General features: G+C 38.9%; 1 protein-coding gene across 1 annotated transcript in view; it reads right to left on the reverse strand.

Moving 5' to 3' along the window:
- The window catches only part of RGD3 (ROOT GROWTH DEFECTIVE 3), a 52,771-nt gene extending 30,588 nt beyond the window's left edge, over positions 1-22,183 (reverse strand). The window contains exons 1-9 of the mRNA XM_089165023.1: positions 21,910-22,183; positions 16,587-16,793; positions 16,353-16,447; positions 13,124-13,344; positions 12,901-12,955; positions 8,954-9,035; positions 3,694-4,031; positions 1,373-1,478; positions 149-1,280 (exon numbers count right to left, since the gene is read on the reverse strand). Of these exons, the coding sequence (XP_089021149.1) occupies positions 149-1,280; positions 1,373-1,478; positions 3,694-4,031; positions 8,954-9,035; positions 12,901-12,955; positions 13,124-13,344; positions 16,353-16,447; positions 16,587-16,635 (2,078 nt within the window). The 5' untranslated portion in view covers positions 16,636-16,793; positions 21,910-22,183. The remainder of the gene's footprint in view (positions 1-148; positions 1,281-1,372; positions 1,479-3,693; positions 4,032-8,953; positions 9,036-12,900; positions 12,956-13,123; positions 13,345-16,352; positions 16,448-16,586; positions 16,794-21,909) is intronic.
- Between the last annotated feature and the right edge of the window lie 642 nt (positions 22,184-22,825).

Genomic DNA, 22,825 nt, shown 5'->3' on the forward strand with positions numbered 1-22,825 from the left:
TTTTCCTTTTTAAACAAAGAAGCACAGCTGATTTAAATAGTGGAATGATGTTAAAGTCTTATGAATTGTCTAGCTTTCTCTTTCTGTCTGTATCACTGGACTGATAAACAATGATCATTTAAGTAGGATAAGAAAATGAAAGGCATACCGGTCTAATGACAGTACACACAAGAAGCGAATGGAACAATCTTGAAGGAATCCCAGATTTTTAATCCAAGAATCTCTTGTCAGTTTGACCAGCTTTATCAATTTGCAACTTTCAGGGAGATTGTTAAGTATGTTCAATGCTTTCATGGAACTGCCATCCTCAAGAGAGCTACTCTCTGCCACAACACCACCTTCACTGTGCTGATATTGAAGCTCATCAGCACAAGACTCCTGCTCCACCTTAACGAGACCACAGTCAAACCCACCATTTATATGCCCAGGGACAGATCCCCCTACACCACCATCTTCAACCTTTATACAGGCATCAACATCAATATTCTTGTTCACAGGGGACATTATGCTGATCGTGTCACATAATACATCTTCGGACATTTCCCCCTTTAGACTTGGTTCAACATCAATATTCTTGTTCACAGGGGACATTATGCTGATCGTGTCACATAATACATCTTCGGACATTACCCTCTTTAGACTTGGTTCAACATCAATACTCTTGTTCACAGGGGACATTATGCTGAGCGTGTCACATAATACATCTTCGGACATTTCCCCCTTTAGACTTGGTTCAACATCAATATTCTTGTTCACAGGGGACATTACGCTGATCGTGTCACATAATACATCTTCGGACATTTCCCCCTTTAGACTTGGTTCAACATCAATATTCTTGTTCACAGGGGACATTACGCTGATCGTGTCACATAATACATCTTCGAACGTTTCCCTCTTTAGACTTGGTTCAACATCAATATTCTTGTTCATAGGGGACATTATGCTGATCGTGTCACATAATACATCTTCGGACGTTTCCCTCTTTAGACTTGGTTCAACATCAATATTCTTGTTCACAGGGGACATTATGCTGATCGTGTCACATAATACATCTTCGTACCTTTGCCTTTTTAGACTTGGTTCAGACTCCTCCAACCCCACTTGTACATTCAAATCAATTTCCCGTTCTCTCTTTGTTTTGGTCAAACCAATTTTATCTTCAGAATCAACAGGCAACTCATTTTTTGAGTATAAATCTGGAGCAGATACTCCAGCAGAAGATCCTTGATGTGTTAAAATTTCTCTTAGAGCCATAATACTTCCATGGCGTACCTCCCAACCTAAATATTAGAATAATTAAAGCACGTTTAATCACAAAGATACTATTGTTTCATGACAAAGCCAAGTCAAGACAAATGTAGAAGACACTCACTGGGATCAAACATATCAAGGATAAGTTGTTCAACAAAATTATGGAAAGGCCAACGCCCATCTCCATCATTCTCAAAGCTGTCTTCATCTATCGTATCCATACTTGCCTGTAAAGGGTGATGCTTTAGAAAAAAATATGTTCGATTGAAATGCCATTGAAAATGCACACAAGATAAACCACTCCCCTTTCCCCCCCCACAAAAAAAAAAAAAAAAAAAAAAAAAAGAAGAAGAAGAAGAAGAAGAAGAAGAAGACAGACAGCACATGTACTCACAAAATCATGAAAACAAAAAGTAGACCCACGTCTCATGACAACATGTGATCACAAGTGCAAAATATACCAACTGACATTATGTCGTCTCTCTTCAAAATTACAATCAAGATGGTCTAAATTATGTGAAGTACTTTCTACTTCCCTAGACCTCAAAAGTTACAACGTGGGAAATTCGGATAATACAATATTTCATTTAAACACAAGAAACAACTTTATTCAAATGTCAACATTTTGGCCAAAAAAGTCAAAATGTTTATTCCTTCATAGAAAACCAAAGGCCGCATAAACTCAATATTACAGAAATTATTTGAAATAGTTGAATATTAAAACCCCTAGAACCCTTAAATTTATTCAAGCACTTATACTAAACTCTCCCAAAAAGAAGAATGGAAAGAAATGCCAGTACATTTTGGCAGAAACCTCATGGAAGAACTTAGTCCCTGAAAGTGATAATTTTCATTCAACATTTTTGCTAAGTGTAAAATTTTGAATGCCTTTAGAAGAGATTCACATCAATCCATAATAACATGTTTTTTGCAAGACAGAAGCAATTCTACGTCAATCTTAACCCAACTATCTTAAAAAACATCTTCTGAAGAAAAGAAAAATTAGGCCAAACTGGCTTCATTAATCCCATGCAAGTAATATAGGTTAAAGGACAGTAAGTTATACAGGTTAAGGGGCACAACATAGTGGCACATTGAACCACCCTCCGAAAATCCAGCCTCATTACTAAATAAAAGGCAAGACTAGTAATCAAACCACCCCCACCCCCGGCTCTAGTATTGCTGAACCAGCCAAGTAAGCAAGAGAAACAGGTCTGTTACATGCTACCAGGTACAAGAAGCATATTTAGAAGATCCAATTCAGTGATCGAACAGGGTCCATCCCCCAGTTCAACTTCCTTTTTACTGTTATGCATGTCGATTCAACCATATTTTATGGCAATATGCCAAGAACTACCGTAAAATTTTAAGATGATATATTAGATACGGATAGTTCTGGTGTTCTAGTACGAGGCCTATCTCTTATTTCTGCATACCTAGAGAAATTTTTCATATTTCCTTGACCTGGTACAGTGGATTCTACCGGCTAGTTTGGATCCAATCTCCAGCTTCCCTTCAATCTTTTCCCTTTTTTCTGTTTTGTTTTATTTCTTGCCATCCACCATTACTACTAACATTTCTCTTCTTTTCCCCTTCAATCAAATCAGCAAAAGGTCTTCTTTTGTCATTCTTTAACATTTATGAATTCAACCCTTTCTCTTGATCTCAACCTAAAATCCTGTTTCAAGGGTTATCTCTCTTGACTCCCCTTGTGCCCATTACCAGCACGCTTAAATTAGGATATTCATATCCCTGTTTATTTCACGCCCTCAAGAAATGACTACATGTTGTTCTCAAAAAATGTCCCAAGCAACGCATTACAATAGGCTTCAGATGCTATTGATGGAGCAGTGACAGTGTTTAAATTCCCTGTGCATCTCCAGTATTGCTACTGCCTTATGGAATTTTAAAAACTTCTAGTCTCACAGTGGTGGGTTTTGTCCAAGGGCCAGGAACAGTAACAGTCAGGCCTCTTCAATTTGGCATGTTAAGACTTAATCAAAGCTCAGATTCAGTTAAAACACCCTTCCTTTAACCACCAAGCAAACCATATGTTAACTTTGATTTAGTAGAGAGAAAAGTATAGCAAATGTTGCCTGCCTCAGGTGAAGAACACACACATAAAATAATGGATTTAAACCTAGGCTATGACACGCTCATCATTCCCTACCCAACAATTAGCATCTCAGCAGTGGGGTTCCTTACAATCTCATCCTGCAATACCTACATTTTCCACCAGAGACTTGATATCATCAGCCATTCAGGATTTGATTCTACAATTATTATTTCCATTCTTGACATTAAGGGCCATTTAGCATCGACCTTTTCTACAATCACCTATCCCACCATATAGAATTCAAAACAATGATTCTTCAATTTTATCAATGAAATTAGAAAGTTTTTCAGGGAAAAAAATTAGCTGGAGTCAATAGTCTTTAGTACCTTACTAGAACCCAGTGGACCTGCAGATGAGCCCTTTGGTGTCCCTGAATTTTGAGAATATGACACATCAAAATCCCCATCCTCTGCCCATCCTTTTGTTTGATCCTTTGCATTTATCTTTGCTTTTCGTTTCAAGAGATTCAATTCCCTTGCACTTGGTCTTTTAGAAATGACACTTGGAACCATATTTGCAACTAGTTGCTGAATACGATTTCCAGATTGTGAGGTATAGTACCTCCGGTCCATCCCATTTCCGTGGAAGTTATACTTTTCCACAAGAAGATCTTCATCTCTGATCATATCATTGACATCCATGAACTGCTCACACATGTCCAAACCTGCAGGTATGAAAAATCATTGTTTTAGAAGCAGTTCATCTACAAATAGAAATAGAAACCAGCAGATAAAATGCCATGTAATACTAAAATAAGACAGAAAGAGGAAAAAAATGATATTATATATTTGTGCAATTATAGCCAACCAACGTCGCCTTGCAAACCAACTGACAGAACCTTCCAGATGTAATAGATCACACCAACCACTACAGTTTCCTAATTCCGTCACCAATGTACAAGCTAATGTCACCAAGGTAGAGGATCACCTGACTGATCCAGCATGACATTACTAACCAATCTCTGCTAAAACAGACGAACAAGGAGAAATATGCACTAGAGAGATAGATGAATTAGCAATAAATTTTCTCAAAAACTAGAACACCAACAAATAATGGAAACCGCGGTGCTTCCTAGACAAAATTTTTTTAACAAATGAATCATTTTACATATTAATTATGACAACATCTTTCCTATGGGGTTGTCAACATTTTACTTAAAAATTAGTTTTACTTAGATGCAATTTTAGCATATACATATACATGGGACCTTAATTTTCAGTATTATCTTGCATCCACACAAAATAAATGTTGAATAAATATGGTTTTGTTAGCAACAGCTTTTATTCTTTTATTATCCCCCCCCCCAAGATTCAATACTGTTATTCTCTCGTACATTTTCAGTAGGAGGATACTTATATCAACTTATTCCCACTAATCAATTCATTTTACTGAAATCTATCATTGTTCTTCGGGTTTTTCTTTCCATCGTTGTCAAAGCACCTAGGGAACCCAAGGTGTTGTGGAGGCCTAGATGGAAGGTGATACAAATAATACACCTAAGTGACCAAAGAAACCAAGGCACTTGGATGCCAAAGTGTCATGTAGGCGATATATGCATTGACAGCTATTTCTCTTTCAATAGATATTCCAGTATTCCACAACATTTTACCTTTTAACATGGAATTTGGCAGACAATCGCAAACACAATATTAGAGCTATGATTTATTCATGGCATGGTACTAAATTTCGTGGATTTTGGCCTTGGCAAAATGAAATGCCAAGGCAAAATCCAAAGATACAAAATTTTGGTGAAACTTCGCCAATATTTTAGTATCTCGCCCAAATTTCAGAATGTCAAGATCTCTCGAAAATTCCAATAAATTTTGAAGATTCCAAGGGGTTGTTTTTCACCACCATTATTGATTAGGTGAGGGACAGTGTTGAGCCATTGTTGGGCCAGCCTGGAGGGAGGCTTGACCCATATATTGCTCAAGAGGCCCACGTTGTATCAATGAGTTTATGGCTGGAGAGGGTCAGGGCAGCTGGCGATCTTTTCAAGGGAAGTATAATTGCACATGAGGATTGGCCCACGGACCCAAGCGACGAGGATGAGTTTGTGTCCTCTAAGTATGGTCAACAGACTCAGCATCCGGACGAGAACCAACCTTCTAGTAAGGTAGGGAATCCTACTAGGGATGATGGTGGAGAGACTCCTACTATGGGAGCTAAGACTAGTGCCGATGGTGGTGGTGGACTTCTAAAGCATCATGTGGTTCCGTTACCTAAGTCATTGAGCCCCACCAGACTCACCAAAGAGACACAATTCATGCATGTCACATAAGATTCACAGCTTGGTGGCATACCTCGTCATTAGTGCAGGGCCTCCTCACCTAGGGATTATTCTAGAGGGCCCTGTGGCGAGCTAGTTCCACCTCACTGGGGCAGACAAACACTAACATGGCTAGCTTGGCAAACTCGACAGTATCCATGAGCTTGGATTGCGTGGAGATTGTGCAATTTGCACCATATGAGGCTTATGACTATGAATATGGATATGGTGGTTCATCTACTAATTCCAGTAGCATATATGCATATGGGTATGGGATTGGGTCTGGTGCATCATTTGTGGACTCCATCTTTGGATATCCATCAAGACCAACACAACCAATTATGCCAGTTCTACAACTGGGTCACAATCCATGATTGTACAACACATCCCTAGGGCAGGATATCTACTTTATGTTGATGAAGCTACCTATAGAAGCACAATGATAGACTACATGGATAACTTTATCCATACCATGTAATGGCCTACTTATGTTTAGTATTAAGAGTACTTCATGACTCAAGGGATGGATCTAGCTTGACACGACAGCTTTTATTAGATTAGAATAAGTCACATTCACAAGTGCATATTTGTTAGGCAGGTGCCTTGGACGCATTGGCAGCCAAGCATCCAGCTTTTTGGAAAAAAATTATACCAAAATACCATATCAAGGGCTGATTTTATCATCCTACACAATTATAATCAAGATAAATCTATTGGTTGAACATATATTGAAAATTTAACCTATGCTATATGGGATCAAGTATCAATTTACAACTTAAAAGTGCTACATGGGATCAAGTATCAACTTACAACTTCAAAAAAAAGACAAAACATAACCTAACCCTTCTAAATCGCAAAACAACTCTTCTTCTTCACGACAACACAAACTGCTCCTCATGAAAGAAACCCTCACCATGGCTTAAACCAACAATAATCTCCAACAATCTTCTTCAGCAGTATCCTCTTGCAGGCCACTACACTCGCAAGAGTTGCAGCGGCCATCTCTGGTCACTCTCCGGTGGTCTTCTTCCAAACAAAAGGTAAGTCTCTAACTCTTTTCTCTATGGTGATGCTCTTTTTTTTTTTTTTTTTTTTTTTTTTTTTTTTTTTTTGGGGGGGGGGGGGGACTCCTACCTGTAGTTGATACACTCAAAAGAATTGCACGGCCATCTCGTAGTTGCCTTGTATGCGCCTTGTCACTAAAGCACCTTGGAACCCCCCCCTCGCTTTGGTCGCCTTGAAACTTTGCTTCTAATATCTCATATGATGTATCTTATTCACTCATTCATTTATTGTTATACACAAGTTCGAAATGTCGCCGGCAGAAGGAGGGGGGGGAGAGAGAGAGAGAGAGAAAAGAAGAAAAAAAAGAGATCGCAGACTGATAAGCCCCTGATATCAAGAGTCTATATTCGACAAGGAAAGCACTCCCAAGAAAACGATTGACAGTTTGAAGAGTCCTTCTGCGTTAAGGTCATTAGAATTAGATTTGGAGAGTCAAGAGTCATAATACATTCAGGTTAGAGTGAGTCATAATACATCCAGGTTAGAGTTACATTACAGTTAGGTTACTTTTGAAGAGTCCTACTCGAAGTAGGCTGATTTTGTTAATTAATTCGGTAGGAATGTAATTGCTATAAATAGGGGGGTTGGAAGAGTAGAGAGAAGGGAGAGAAGTTTATGTGAGAGCCATTGCTCTTGGGTAGCCGTAGGAATCACCTACTGCTGGTAGTATGTATTGTTTCTTATTCAACTTTTATTCAAAGTCCCTTTTTTCTTCTTGAGTTATTCCACCTTGTTAAGTAGCCTCATTCAGGTACCTAACACAGACTGAGAGAGAGACGTTCGAACGATGACCGAGTTTTGTTACCGGCGAATGGAGAGAAGACCGGACAATTCAGTTTGTCGAAAAATGGAAGAGATGCGGCTTGTATTCCGTTGTTTTCTTCCTCTCTTCCGATGGTAGAATGCACCAGCATCGGTAGAACTCATACCGCTGGCCGAGAAATCTTTGATTTTGCCAACATTTCGCCTGAACGATTTTTCGGCTACATTTGGTACCATTCGTCTTGATTGTTGTTTTTGTGTCAGACTTGGGCGACACGGCGATATATCGCCGACATAAAGTACCATGGTTATACATCATTCGCTGTAATTTTTAACCAAGTACTGAGTTCAACACTTTATTGGTAGATTGAATTTTACTTGTTCTTGTACTTGTTCTATTATTATTATTGTTGCATTTTAAAGAAAATTTTAGTGTTCTCTTGCATAATATCCATATTTAAATCTGTGAAAATGCATGTTCCAGACTTCCAATTTGCCCGTATACAGCTAGGCATGTGCCAATCAAGAATATTATTTTGGGTTAGGTTTTAGGCAAAAATAACACTTCTATATTCTGTTTATTGGCCTCAAATTAGACTATACACCGAAAACCAGGCCAGAAAAACACCTAAAACCCACCAAAATCAGGCACTGAAACATGGTACAGGTTTATACCATGTTTCGCCAAAATATCGGCGAAATTTCAGAACCCCGAAACGAAACGAAGTTTCGTACTATGGTTAGCGGAGAAACTGTAGGCACACTGGCACACTTTCTTTTACCTAAGCACATATTCTGTATTTTTCTATTTAAATCTCTTTCATAACGAGATAAAATGTACCTGATTTTTGTCCTCTCTCTTTCTAATAATCTAATATACAGCTCTTTGTAGATGCCCCTACATGATTTTGGATTGTAATAATAATCAAGCCTATAGTTCAAGAACAGGTTCATAACCAGGAACAGATCAGGGTATATATCTTGTTTCTAAAGTTCCCAGCAGCGATCAACTAAAGATGATGTGGCCTATATGTTTTCATGTAGTAAACTCTGAGAGAATATTGCACTCCAAAAAGATAATTTCATTCATTCACCCTAATAGGGAATTTATGAATTTACAATTCATAGTTTAGGACTGACTTAGATAGGAACTAGGAGTGCAACACAGTTCTGGAAACAAATAAAGAACACAGTAAGAGAGGAGTCCTAACTCGATTAGGACTCTCATCTAATTACCAGGTTCAATTCCTTCAACAGTTTTCACTTTATATTTCAATAGACTAGTAGTTCTTAATTATTCTAAGCTTCCGGATAACATAACTTTTATTTATTATTGGAATTACATTTGTATTCTTTTTATAAGTTTCCTCTGTGTTAGATGGGAGGTTCCACTAGCATGAACTATACTGAAGCTAAATAATTGCAAAGGAAATATCACAGAAAACATGGCATCAGACTTAAGGAGCATCAACTCATGGGCATAGGCTCACCCAGTCGGCACCGGAGATTTTGTTTTTGACGTGCTATACGCTCCCCAGGAGTCTTGTTACTATCACCCAAAATATCATATTCCTAAATTGAGAAAGATGTGTAAGTATTCGAAATCCATTGCAGCACCACAGAGAACAATAAAAAAGAAAGAGATCAAAGCCATCTTCCTGAATGGCACAGAAAACCATACAGGCAATTGATACAATGCAAATAAAGCAAGTGGGAACCATACCAACCACCAACATATAAGTTCAACAGTGTCAATGAGCATAATTAACAGCAAGCTAAAAATGTGAAAAACGCATTGTTACTTGAAAATCAAATTACTAAGCTAGGCGGCACAGTCCAGGCTAACCATCCCAGAAGATGCACCTACTAAGGGAAGGAAATCTTCCTGGTTATTAGCCTCACCAAAGCTGGCAGAAGTGGGATTAGGCAGAAAGAAGTTTGAATCTGATAAACTCCCCCACTCAATCCCTGGTGCCCCCCTCTCCAACCCTTTCGAGAGACCCACACTGCAATGCTGTGCTCAATCCCTCACCAGGAAGGACACACAACCTTCCACGAGGCCCGCACTATAATGCCCCGGATCCATGTCCGTAATGCCTCTTGGTCTGGTCTAATATGGCATGCCACAGACTGGCCCAATCATCCCAAAAGGAGCACCTAGTATGGAAGGAAACCCTCCACCTATAAGGCTCATGTCCCCATAGAAAAGAAAAAGGGTTAGTCAATGGAGATTAAAGCAGGAGGAATTTGAGTCCAATACATATGGCATATTTGAACAAATTAATGGAACAACAGACAAATAATAAATCAGTTATGGAGAATTGTCTTTTGGAACACATTGCTACAACCAGGAATTACCATATTAACATTTAAGCTGAACAATAGAACTATAGAAAGGGTCTGAAGACATAATCTGGGCCTCAGTTTGGCAGAGGTGAGACTGGTTCAAAATATTGGTTTCAAGGCTGGTCTCAACAGAAACTCAGACCTGGCCAAGGTCTCATGGAACCTGGTAGAAATAAGAGAATTTTCCACTCCATCTTGACATGAGGTTTCAACACCTAAGCCATGGTTTTTTCATCTGAGCTCTTTGAAGACTTCTACACAGTGGATGAGTTATTTTCTTAAATGAATCACTAAAATGATGATATGATTCTTGACCCAGGTCTACCATTGTTAGTTAGAATTTAGAATACCAAGTATTCAAAGGTGTTGTACCCAAATAAATAAATACATCAGAGATGAACGCAGTCCTTTCTTGTTTGATGGCAATATCTTCCTCCAAATCAGCTTCTTTGAGTTAAAGATCCACTAGAAGTAGAAGGAATCCTCAGTTTTGAGGGTTACATTACAGAAGACTATATTTTAGGCCCTATAATCATGGTGGGACCCCTAGGTTCTCTAAAACACTCAAAATGGTAGTTTGATTTAGGACTCTAGGTTGGTAAAGAGAGAAAATTTTGGTGCCAATCAGGGTTCCAACCAGCTATAAACCAAAATTTGGCTGAAAATGGTAGAGAACAGTAATTTTTTTCTTTTTGAGTAAAAACTCACATGTGGCAGACTGATCAAAACTGGTTGAAACTAGTCAAAACCACCGAAAATGGTTGGTTGAAATTGCTTAAAATTGGTCACACTCGATATTCATTGGTAAAAACTTCAAATTTTTTAAACCTGTAGAAACATGGTACTTTTGGACTACATGGCCATTTTGTTTTGGACTTGTGTGAAACGAAGATTTGCTACTGTAGTGTATCACTAATATGAACTAGTCTAATGCAGGTCCCAAGACCTACACCAAGTGGAAGGCCAAGCCTAAGAGAAGCCTCTAGGCTTGCTCAGCTAGGACCGCTGTCCAGCAGCACAGTGCTAGTCCTAACCATTATATACTTGGTTTTCTTTCCAATCTTGTAATTTTGGTTGGGCAGTGGCAACCAGGTAACTATGCCAAACTTTAAGTCAGGGGCAAAGAGAGTCCTTTTTTATTGTAGGTAGTTACTTCAGTCTTTAAAATCATGTAAACCAGCAAATGGGTAGGGATGCTGAGTTGTTGGAGTTTGTTACGCAGTCCTAGTCCTAGTCAGTCTTTTAAGTCCTACTGCAAGGACAGCTACACTTGTAATACTGTATATGGTACATACACAGCCCCATTGATGGGAAGATATAGACTGATCATTATTTCAAGCTTTGTTGCTTACTTTGAGAGTTTTTGCTGAATGCTGGTCGGAGTCAACCATGGCAAAGGAACCTCTAAGTGTGAGTTGTTCATGGTGAAATCAAGACAGATCCGGCTGAGGCTGAAAGACTGCCTTCAAAAATCCATTTCATCCCCTGCACAAGCTCTACAAGCCTCCTTCATCAAAGTAACCTAGAAGTCTATACAACCCATCCCCCTCCCTCGCACCATTTATATTTTTGACCCACTGCCTGAAATTCAATCCCTTCTTCCTTCCAAAACCAAGAGACGCCATAACTCCCTAACCCTCCATCAGAATAACCCCAAATTTTCATACACTACGGCCCCAGCCTACCGACATCTTTCAATCCAAAACTCATTTAGTTCTGAGCAATCATACCCAAGTTCCGTCAATTGATTCAATTCTTGATTAGAAACCCTAAATCTTGACCAAGAAACTTCATATCTTTCAAACCACCAGTCCAAATTCATTCCAGCTTGAGAATATCTTCCCCCCATACAAAACCTACATTGAGTCCAAGTTTCATTGGATTCTGAGATCCGTAAGTTGCCCAAACCCATCACTTTCAGCTGTCTCTATTCCATCCCTATACAATTAGTCTCCGGTTAATTACACCCCCCCCCCTTCCAAAAAAAAAAAAAAAACAATACACGTTGAGCTACAACCCTTACCTATATTTGAACCAATCCATCTCATCGTCTACATCATTAACCACACACAATAGCCTATTTGAGATCAAACCACAAAAATCACCCAATACAACCTAAACAAGATTTCCTTAACCCATTAAAGTTTGGCTTTGAGGCTAGTTTTTAGCAAGATCTTTGTTATTTGGCCCTCAATCACCTAAAGCTACATCATATTCCACAAATCTTTAGTAAGTATAACTGAAAATGGGAGACATGCTTTAGTGCAATGACATGCTAAACTATGAAGCAATTCTTTTAGCAATACAGTACATTAAGTTGAAAGCATCCTTACAAGATCAACTCTACACATACTATAAAACTCTAGGTAGAAGCAATTCCAGGTGTAGCAATATGAGACCAATAGTTCTTTTTTTGGCAGCTTTCATTTCATTTTGTTAGGCAAAGAGCCTGCCAGTTTAACGAAGAGGCCATCTGTATCTGATAGATCATTTTCATAATCAACAAATGGTGTCAATTATGAACCAGTTCACGAATCTCAAGAATGACTAGCCTCGGGTCGACACTAAGGGCGCGTTTGGTAACATTCTTAAAAAACGTTTTTTGCATTCTTCTGTTCTTTGGGAACGGAAGAACAGTTAGAGACGTTTGCTAAAACAGTTCGTTCTTCTGCTCTTTAAGAACGGACCGTTCAGAAAAGTGTTCGAAAGAACGCCTTTTGCAGAACATCAAAAAGATGTTTTTACCAAAGAACAGAAACAGAAGTGATAAAATTGGTTCAAATTGAAACCTTAGAACAAGTTTATCAAACACCAACTTATTCTAATAGTGTTCTAAAAATATTTTCAGAATGGATTTAAAATCAAACGCCCATTTCCAAGCAAAGAATGTCTTTTAGCACAAAAACATTAAAAAGTTGTTTTGCATAAGAACTGGTCTCTCAAAACGGACACGTTACCAAACGCATACTAACTGTTTCATCCCCAAAACCCAGGGATCCCTTCATCATACTGGAAATGCAGCAGCAACAGAAGTAACAGAACCGGAAAAAAGCAAGTTTGAAATTTCAGAAAGTATCACATGCCGCAGTACCTGACCACCTGATGCTAACAGAGCACCAAATTCCAACACCTTGCTGATGTCAAAACTGTAAAAACCCAAGAAAGAGACGATTAAAAACAACCTATGACACTTAAAAATCCAAAACTGAGCAAAGGAACAAGCAGCAACCAAAACTTTACAGAAGAAAAATATATATACAAGTAGGAAAGAGAACATGAGAATTAATACAATCATAGTTGCAAACTACAGTTACCTTCGAAAAGAGGGCTCCACCACAAATTTGGGGTGGAAATTTGGCCATGCCATAATAAGATCGTCAACAACAGCAGAAATTCCAACATCTGACATCTCAGATTCAACACATGCAAATAGATCTGTCATATTCCCATGTTTCACATTCTCAGCAATAGCCCCAATAGCATGAGCAGCAGCAACCCTTGTATCCCAGTTCTTGCTACGAAGAAACTGAGACACCTAACATCCACAAAACAAAGTGAATTAAAAAAAATAATAATAAAGAAGTTGAAGTACTTCAACTTACTATGTAACAAAACAAAAAAAAATGAGAATTATGGTGGATAAAACTAAAGCCCAAGAAATCCTCAGGAACCTTAATACCTACAAAGTTAACAACTTCTTCTCTGAATCAGTAACACACTAAAAAACAAGAAAGGACAAAGCCAAGAGGATTATAGATGTGAAACTTCACAAGGAGAACATATCATGAAATTTATGACATCTTGTAATTTCATTTTTTTAACATAAAATTTACATTTTATCCACGAGGAAGAAACAAAAAATCTTTGAAAGTTTTCAAGCTCTTAAAGGTTTTATGGGTTCTCAGCCCTGAGGTCATGGTCATAACAATAGCGCTCAACTAAAGGGGACCCCAAAGAACCTTCTACCACATGTCGACTTAGGAAAAGAAATGGATATACGAGATGCCATCAAGCCTGATCATCGTGCACAAAGAAATATACAAGGGGAACAGACTTGGTATTCATAACAACACACAACATATACAGGAAGAGACATAAAACCATACACAACATTAACCAATTTCATGGTTAACTCCCTTGGTGTCTGAAGAGTAAATTTCATAAGTAGAAGGGAAAAAATCTTTAGCAAATATATATATTTGGAGTTTCTTTAGTCTTGTCTCTTTCACATTATTTTTTAATAGAAGACGACATTCCTTAGAGAGTCAAAGGGTTACAAATTAGGTGATCAATTTATCCCTTTGAAGCCCAAACCGAAGTTCCATAGAACTATTGTAAAACTGGCTATGATTTATTGAGCAGAAGTTTGTTAAGAAGTGTCGTATTGAAAAGCTGCGCATAGCAGAGATGAGGACATTAAGATAGAGTAGCAAATCTGCAGACCTACAGTCACAAAAGCAAGTAGTGATAGTAGCAGTTCTTCTTTTTTTTTTTTTTTTTCCGATGAAAATGGTAGGAGCATTAGTAATAGGCTAATAGCAACACTAGTAATTTTTAATACTTGGTTATATTTCATTTTTTTTTATTGAACTAGATTTGCTGGTTTAAGCCAATGGTTCAACTTGAGTATTTAAAGTCAACTTTGAGTGATACTAATATTCCTCAGCTAGAGGGGGTCTTTCTAATTATAGGGTATTTTCTTTAGAGTGGATCTTTCTAACTGTAGGGTGTTTTCTGTATTCTATGGCAACTCAACCCTTCAACAATCTTAAAAGGATGATTACTTTGTTTAGACTCAGACTGGGAGAGCTAGTCTCAAGCTGAACGGGACTTCAGGCCTATGCCATACCATACATATACCAAATGGAGGGACGGGAATATCCAGCTCACCGAGATCTCAGTCCAACTTGGTTTTTTGGTTGACCAAGTTATCTCACCAGGGATACTACCAAGCAAGGGTACAAAACCAAACGACCACTTCGTGTGAATTTTCAACACCAAGGTTTACATATATTCACGAAAGTTCAAATATTTTTTCCCTGAAGTATGTAGCCTAACATGACCTTTGCCCCCATAAATGGCCAGCCAAAACAGTGGAGAAAAGGACTGCTTAGGTGAACTTAGGCCCTTTTTGGTGTCTGTCAACATTTCAGTCTTAACTTGAAATGAGGCAAAAATATGGAATCCTGAAGTAGGCCCAAATCAACCCCAATCCAGGTATGATAACTACGTAGGATTTTTATTTATGGCAGCAGCTGCCTGCTGCTGCCAACGCTCTAGATTTAGCCACGTCTTTAAAACAAGATCGGACGGTGTAACCTCAAGAAGTAGGGGTACATATGTAAATACATAATTTTATTTTTACATCTAAAAGTTTAAAGTTTTAAAATTTACAAAATCACTCCCTAACTCTACCGATCCAATTCCCAAATTTCCCAAACCCTCCGCTCCGCCTCTTCGTCCAGCCAACCCTCCGCTCCACCACTTCGTCCAGCCATCATTGTCTATTTCAACGCTCTCCTTGGAAGACAATGACTGCTATCGGTGTTGTTTATGCTCTCAAGAGGTAAGGCATGACTCTCATGGAGTTGGGCATTAGGGTTTCTACCAAATTTGGTTTTCATCTTTCCCTTTTGTAAATGGGTTCTACAATTTGATTATTTTTGTTCTAATTAGTGCTTCCTACCGTGTTTTTTGGATTAGCTGTAGAAAGATATGTCTTCACAGATTTCTGTACTTGGAAATCCATGAAATTTGTATCTTTGCTAACATCAGTTCTGTATTTTCCTTATTTCATCTGGTTCACTGAAAAACCCAAACTGCAATGATGAGCAAAAAGGAAAAAATCGTGCAAGAAAGAGGCGAAAAATCCTGCGATTAGGCTTTTGGGTAGTCTTGCCGTTGCGATTAGGCTTTTGGGTAGTCCTGCCGTCGAGTTTGGCTGCCATGAATGAGGCGGAACTGGGATCGGGTGAAGCAGGGGTTTAGTTTTGTAAATTTGTAAAATAGTAAATCTTTAAACAAAAGTAAAATTCTGTATTTACATATGTACCCCCGCGCTTCTTGATGTTACACCGTCCGATCTTGTTTTAAAGACGTGGCTAAATCTAGAGCGTTGGCAGCTGCCGCAAATAAAAATCCAACTAAGTATAGTGTAATACCCCTACTGCCAAGCTCAGGCTTCACAAATATCCTCTGTTATACACATGAATACCTGTCTCTACTTCATCTTCTTTTCCCTATGAAATTCTCACTAACACCAAAACATAAGAGTTAAAATGTTAAACTTTTTCAAATTTTATCACTTGCAGAGTTGCTTCAAGTATAAAACCATTATCTTCTATGCTAACTAATATACACAAACATGAACACAATCATGCATCAACACTATGGGTGCTCCTGTGGCTTTGCAGAATAGCAGCAAGTTCAACAAAACAATCATTTGGCAAGTCCCCAAAAACAACCATTGAGCTAATCAAAATTAAACATGACATAAAGAAAAAGACAACAGGCACAGAACTGTGAACTGGATCAGTCAGCTACCTTCCTTAGCAGGGAGTTCAAATCTTGAGGATGTGCCCTAGCAATATCACCAATCTGACGAGCAGCAGTGAATCTTGTGGCTTGGGTTGAACCAGCTAAATTTTGGTTAAGAAACACGGCACAGATATGATTAAAAGGAAAATATATGCTTGTATAAACTCAACCACGCTATCATAAATGTCAAGCCAATGCCAGCTTATATATAAAGCTTAAAAAAAATACAACAAAGGATACTGTCCAACAGGGTGAGCAAACGATGAAGACGAGATGACTGTTGAGCCATAACGCTCTGAATATACGTCCTCTCTCATTCAGACATATTGCAGAAGTGAGACACTCTTTCCAGATTCTACATCATCCATCAGCAGGCAGATATATACCACACCTGTCCTTGTATCTTTCAAATACTTGTCATAAATGATAAATACAGCTTGAAATCATCTGCAGAAGGGGGGGGGGAACACAAAGTATGTCGACGTGGTCAAGTGCCCCATAAGCCTACATTCATTGAATCAAAACTAACTAATGTAGCAATAGGAAGTGGCTGATAATATTAGCATGTCACTATGGAAAAGCATATTAGTGAATAAAATGCATAAATTGAGAAAACAAAACTAGTAAGGAATTAGTGTGAACATTTGCAGCCAATGCATGCCAATTAACAAATTAGCACCTTCAGGAATTCAAAACTTGATCAAGCAAAATATTTCTACAGTTCAAAAGATCAGCTCAATCTAGATCTATCCTGCTCCAGGTCAGTCTGTACCTGGAACCTAAAAATAAGCATGTGGACCTTCCTAAAGTTCATTCAGAGAATCATCTACTCTTGCATATTGCAAATGATTTTGTGATGACATTATGGTAGGAATGTGACTGGATAGGTTAATCACATCAAAAAGTGGATCTAATTCATATCTAGGTTAAGTTTCAAAATTCCTAAGGTTAAGGTTGGAGACAAAATTAGTGCAATCACTTTGCTGACCTTTGAATATGTCAGAAATGCTGGTTGAACTGATAATAAAACCCGAATTTGACTATCCAAATTGCCAAGTGTAAGCATGACAGCTGCCTTCCTTCTCAGTGAGAGACCTTGTCTAGTGTTTAAAGTTTAGATGGATTAGCTCCTCAGTGTTTCAAGTTCAAGTGGCCATTTGTGCTTGGTGTTTAAATTCCAAGTACTGATCCCACGGTGTTTAAAGTCCAAGTATAAGCTTCTTGGTGTTTGAACTCCTAGTAGCTGCTGGTTCCACAGTGTTTACAGACCAAGAGAGCAATTGGTATTTGGTGTTTCAAGTTCAACCTCCTCCTTAGCTGTGGAATCAGCCTGTTCTTGAACACTCATCTTCCCCAGCAAGGTGATGTAACCCAGGAGTCATGGGCCAATCTTCAGGATCTTCAGTTACGGTTTAGCAGCAGTCTAGGGCTCTTATGATTCTGCAATTATGTTTTTCAATCAAATTTTAATAGGATAACAGCAAAACTAGAGGTTTAGTAGTCTGCAGCAAGGGGGAAATAGCCTCTGGACCTTGCGGTTAGGTAAAGGCAAGGATAAAATAGGTTGCTGTAGGGTACTATTAGGTTCTGCCAATGCTGAATTCAAAGTATCTCAACAGCTATTTTTTACTGTTTTTAATTGGCAATCAGAATTCTAGGGTTTGAGGTTTGTTTTAGAGAGAGAAACTAAAACTAGGGTTAGAGTTCTACTTGAGGTCAAAGGTGAAGGGGTTGCTCTGAGGAGGGGTTGGGCTTTGGGTGAGGGATTAGGATGTTGCTGCAGTTCCAGGGTTTTGGAGGAATTTCCAGGTGCAGCAGGCTTGTGGGGAAGAAAATGGAAGATAGAAGAGAGAAATTAGAGGTAAGGCGGGTTAGGAGTGAACTTACTTGATGGAGGACGGCTGTAGGATGAAGCTCAAATAAGAAAAACAAACTTTACTAGGTGCGACAGGGCTCCAAAGCCCTGAAGCACTCTCACACACTTCCTGGCTGCAACTCTCTTCTCAATAATTTTATAAAGCAATCAACTGGTTTGAGTTACAAGCCTACATCTGCATCTAGAATCTACTACAAGTCTACAACTGAATTCTACTTGGATTCAACAAGTAAGAATCCCAAACTAACTACTGATTAGACTAGACAACTTAAGAGTCCCAAATCAGTTCCCAACTAATTAACTAAAGGACACCTACATAGACTGAAAGCTTTAATAAGTTACCCAATAGGAATTCAAATAACAAAACAGAAACAGATAATGTCTCTCCATAATATTCTAATTCTGAAACTAATCAAACGCTAATAGGGACTCAAACTAGGGGTGGACACTGACCAAAATAACCCTAATATAGTCTGGCCCCCACTGGAAGTGCCACAAGCTGACTGCTGGCTTAGGCCTTCTTTCTAGCCTTCCTGGAATGCCCCTGGCTGGTTACATCACAACAATCTAGTTCAAGTTATTTCCTGAGAAGCTGCTGCCATTAAAGGACTGCAACAATAGTAAGCTAAAGTTAATTTTTGAACTTCGTCTCTTCTCATCTTCTAGAAGAACATACAAGTAGTTTTTTTAGACTATTCTGCCCAGTCCACCATCAGAAGTTCGTCCTCTTTGGACCTGCATGCTCTCATAATAAAACCATTAAAGTCTGGTTGCAATCTAACCAGCCAATTTCCTGAAAAAAATACCCTTCAGTCTTCCTAAGAATCCTCTGTTCCTCCAGATTTAACCACTTGATTTTGTTAGAAGTTTCAGCATATATTCTTCTCCAAATTAACCTGACATGACCCCCATCATTAACCTTAACCCAACCCTCATGATACAGACCCAGCACCAAATCAGGATCTTTTTCCTAGGAATAGGCCTTCGGTTGGGGCCCCTAGGTACTAGACCTTCATGAATGTGAGGAAAGAGCAAGCTCAATGGACCTAAAACATGTGTACATGAGTCACATTTCCATCATGTGGCAAACATGTAATTCTGCCCAACTTAAGCTCAGGGGTTATTGTCCACTCTCCTATAATATTTTTTCCCCAGAACTTTGATTTCCCGGTAAACCCAAAATTAAGGGACGGATCTACACCAATCCTACCAGTAGATCAGTCCAAAATTTAGCCACATTATCCCTTCAATCCTAACGACCATAGATCCTGGTTTGACCTCATTCTGCCAAGCCAATTTCGTGAATCATCGTATCTTCCAATTCATGGGCATACTTGTCCCCAACCAAACTTGGAGGATCATATCACTACATTATTACCTACTTCCAACTTTAGCCCATTCTGACATTTGCAAAGACTAGTTTCCCATTTCCCCATATCTCCCTCCCATGGGCTATGTATCCTTGGAACTATTTGAAAACCTAACCTTTCCACCTAAAACCAAACCGAACCACCCCATGAAATTAATGAGAATTTTCACATGAAGCTACTACACCTTTTACCATTTGTTTCATCCCATCACAACCCATATCACAAAAACAACACCCCAAACCCCCCCCCCAAAAAAAAAAAGAGTCCACAGTTCAAGAAACCCTTCTGGTCCCATCTGAGTTGGTTCTCTTAAAATCTTGCTTACTAGGCACTCATTCATTTGAGGCTACATCAATTTCTTTTATGAATTTTTTTCCTTTTTTTATGAGTTAAAAGCTGATTAGCGATCTATCTACAACCGCCAAAGGGTAAAATAAACACAGTACAGATTACATAACATTTTCTCTCAAGCACTGAGGGCTTTTATGTATGTTTGCTGCTGCAATTACTAGTTTATGTCGACTTTGGTCAGAGAATGTCCAAGAGTTGTGTATTCCCAAAGGTTTAAGTAGAGTCAAGCTAGGGTCCCTGCTGCTGCTGAATTGACAGCCTTCATGAAGACATTCCACTGGATCCAGGCTCCCTGCTCCAAATATTGGGCTGTTCATTCCCCATTCCCTTCTCCTATAACTCCTTTGTTTTTCCCCTCCGAATTTTCTTGAACTTCCAAAGATGCCCAATTTTCAAGGTTACACCAATCTAACCATCAGATCTGAAGCAAACATCAGGCGCATCATCTCACCAACCTAGTGACCTTAGATCCTAATTTGACACCCCCTTCTAACTAGCCACTTTCAAGACAAATTATTTTTTGGATTTCGTTGCTCCCCAAAACCAATAAATCCCATATCTTCCAATTTAGCCTCCAAACCCAACCAAACTTAATAAGGATCATAAACATATATAATTACCTAGATTTCGTCCAAGTTTTAGCCCATTCCTACACGTGTAGACCCCAGCTCCCCTCTCATAAATTTACCACAAATCTCTTGTGGGTTACGTATCCTTGAGACTTTTGAAACCTAACCCTTCTCCCCTAAAAGCAAATCTAGAAACCCCATACAACATAAACAAGAGTTTTGATGAGGACCAACTATATCCTTTTACCATTAATTTAATCCCATTACAGCCCATTTTAAAAAAAAAAAGAAAAAAGAAAGAAAGAAACATTGCTCATAACTAAAATTTGAAGAAAACCTTCATTATTCCAATTTGAGATGGTTCTCTTAAAAGATCTTGGTTGCCTGGCAATCATTCATTTGAGACTACATAAATATCATATGAATCAAGTTCCGGAATGCATATCAAAGGATCAAATGTTCCATCATCAATGTAACCATAGCTAGGCACAGGAGCCATAAAATTCCATAACAATGGCAAAATTTGTTTTTGCATGAGGATTTCTGACTCAAAAGCATGTCATACAAAGGATCTATGCAAGTATACATTGACCAGCTCTCTTAGGGAAAAAAAGAACCTGGCTGAACATATAACACCACCACTTTTCTTTCTCCAGTAGGACAAGAACACCCACAGTTAATTAACATAACCACTACCATTCCTACACCCTTCTCTCCTCCCCCCCCCCCCTTCTCCCGCTCTTCCCAGTCCACCCCACCCAAAACAAAAATTTAACTATAGAATATTGTAATTCTGGTTCCAATTGAATCAATGGTGCAAGTGCACCAACTTCAAACTCCTTTTGATCAACAGCCCAATATTGCCCATAATCGTCCAACACCTTGATTGGATGAACACTAAGACAAGGAAACAATATCAATACTCTGCAAGAAGTGATACTCCCGAACTCCTCTATCGAGATCTAGAGAATAAATAACCCTAAATGCCCCATGCAACAGAAATCGGCCTTTATTTGTTGACATCTCGTCACTCGGCAAGAAATTGATAGCTTGTTTTCTCGTACTGCAGCACTGACCTTTAACTTCAGAAATCTAGTGACGCGATGTCAACAAGCAGAGGAAGAATGCAAACATAATTAAAAACATTACTGCTGAACCTATTAATGACCAAGTGACTAATGCTGGAACTTTCATGTTTTCCTGTGATGTTCGTAAAGGTACTAAGTTTCTTTTGGTGTATAGTAAATACCCAAATACGAACTAAACAAAACTTTTATCAACCTAAACTACACTAGGCTTTTAACTTTCAAGGAATTCAACACACCCGCCAAAAAAACGAAAATAAAGAAAGCTTCAAGGGAAGTGTGTTTGTGCGTTTGAGAGAGAGAGAGACTCACTGGACACCCGAAACGGCGAAGAAGAAGGACCGGTGGTGTAGTTTTCTGGGCGAAGCGAGAGAAACTTCTGCCGCTGCAATCGCTTCCGATGGAGTTTTCAGCAATCAATTGGGATTTGCAAAGCCTCCTGAGAAGATGAAGGGAGCAGGGAGCATTGAGCCAATACCTCAGTCACCGGAAGCCGTTGAACTTGGCCGGAAACGAAGACGGTGAAGAAGAAGGGGTTACGGTTCCAACTTCCATGTGCGGCTTGAGATTTTGAGGTTTGGTTTTCGGGAAGGGAGCGAGTCCGTTTCTTTTCATTTTATTTTATGTATTTTATTATTTCATTTACATAATCCGTAGTGATCTCATCCCTTTATCCAGCATAAAGAAATCTGGACCGTTGATTATAATACCAATCTTCAACTGAAGTTTCTCTCTCCAGTACGGAAGTGTGTACCGTTCTCCCCGATTCCGACACCGACTTCGATCATCAGAATCATCTCGTCCCGTTGAAGCTGATGCTATCGGTTCCGTGAACTACATTGATTGAATCCCTAAGGTACCGCTTGTTTCCCTAGTTTAATCGGTTACAGACTTATTGTCCGAAAATTTTAATCAAGTGAGGTTTAGATTTCGGTTTCCAATTTTAAAATTAAATTTCAGATTGGAATTTAGGGTTCTTCAGCAATTGTATTCTGTCTCTGAAAATGCTCGCCCGTCGAATAACCCTAGCCAGGTTTGTCCAATATGAAATGGGATGGGACGCTTGGTATAGCTGTGGAACTTCCAGGTTTCTTGGCAATTCTAGTAACAAGTTTTGTTTGAGATTTCTGCAATCATTCGTCTGTCAAGATAGATTCCTGAGATTACTTTTGCTTTATCTTACATGAGGCTAGGTGGGCTCTTTCTGTTTGCTATACCTGTGGAAATT

Source organism: Hakea prostrata, chromosome 8 (genome assembly GCF_041222555.1).
Source record: "Hakea prostrata isolate BN-2017 chromosome 8, UWA_Hpros_2, whole genome shotgun sequence".
NCBI classification, from domain to species: domain Eukaryota; kingdom Viridiplantae; phylum Streptophyta; class Magnoliopsida; order Proteales; family Proteaceae; genus Hakea; species Hakea prostrata.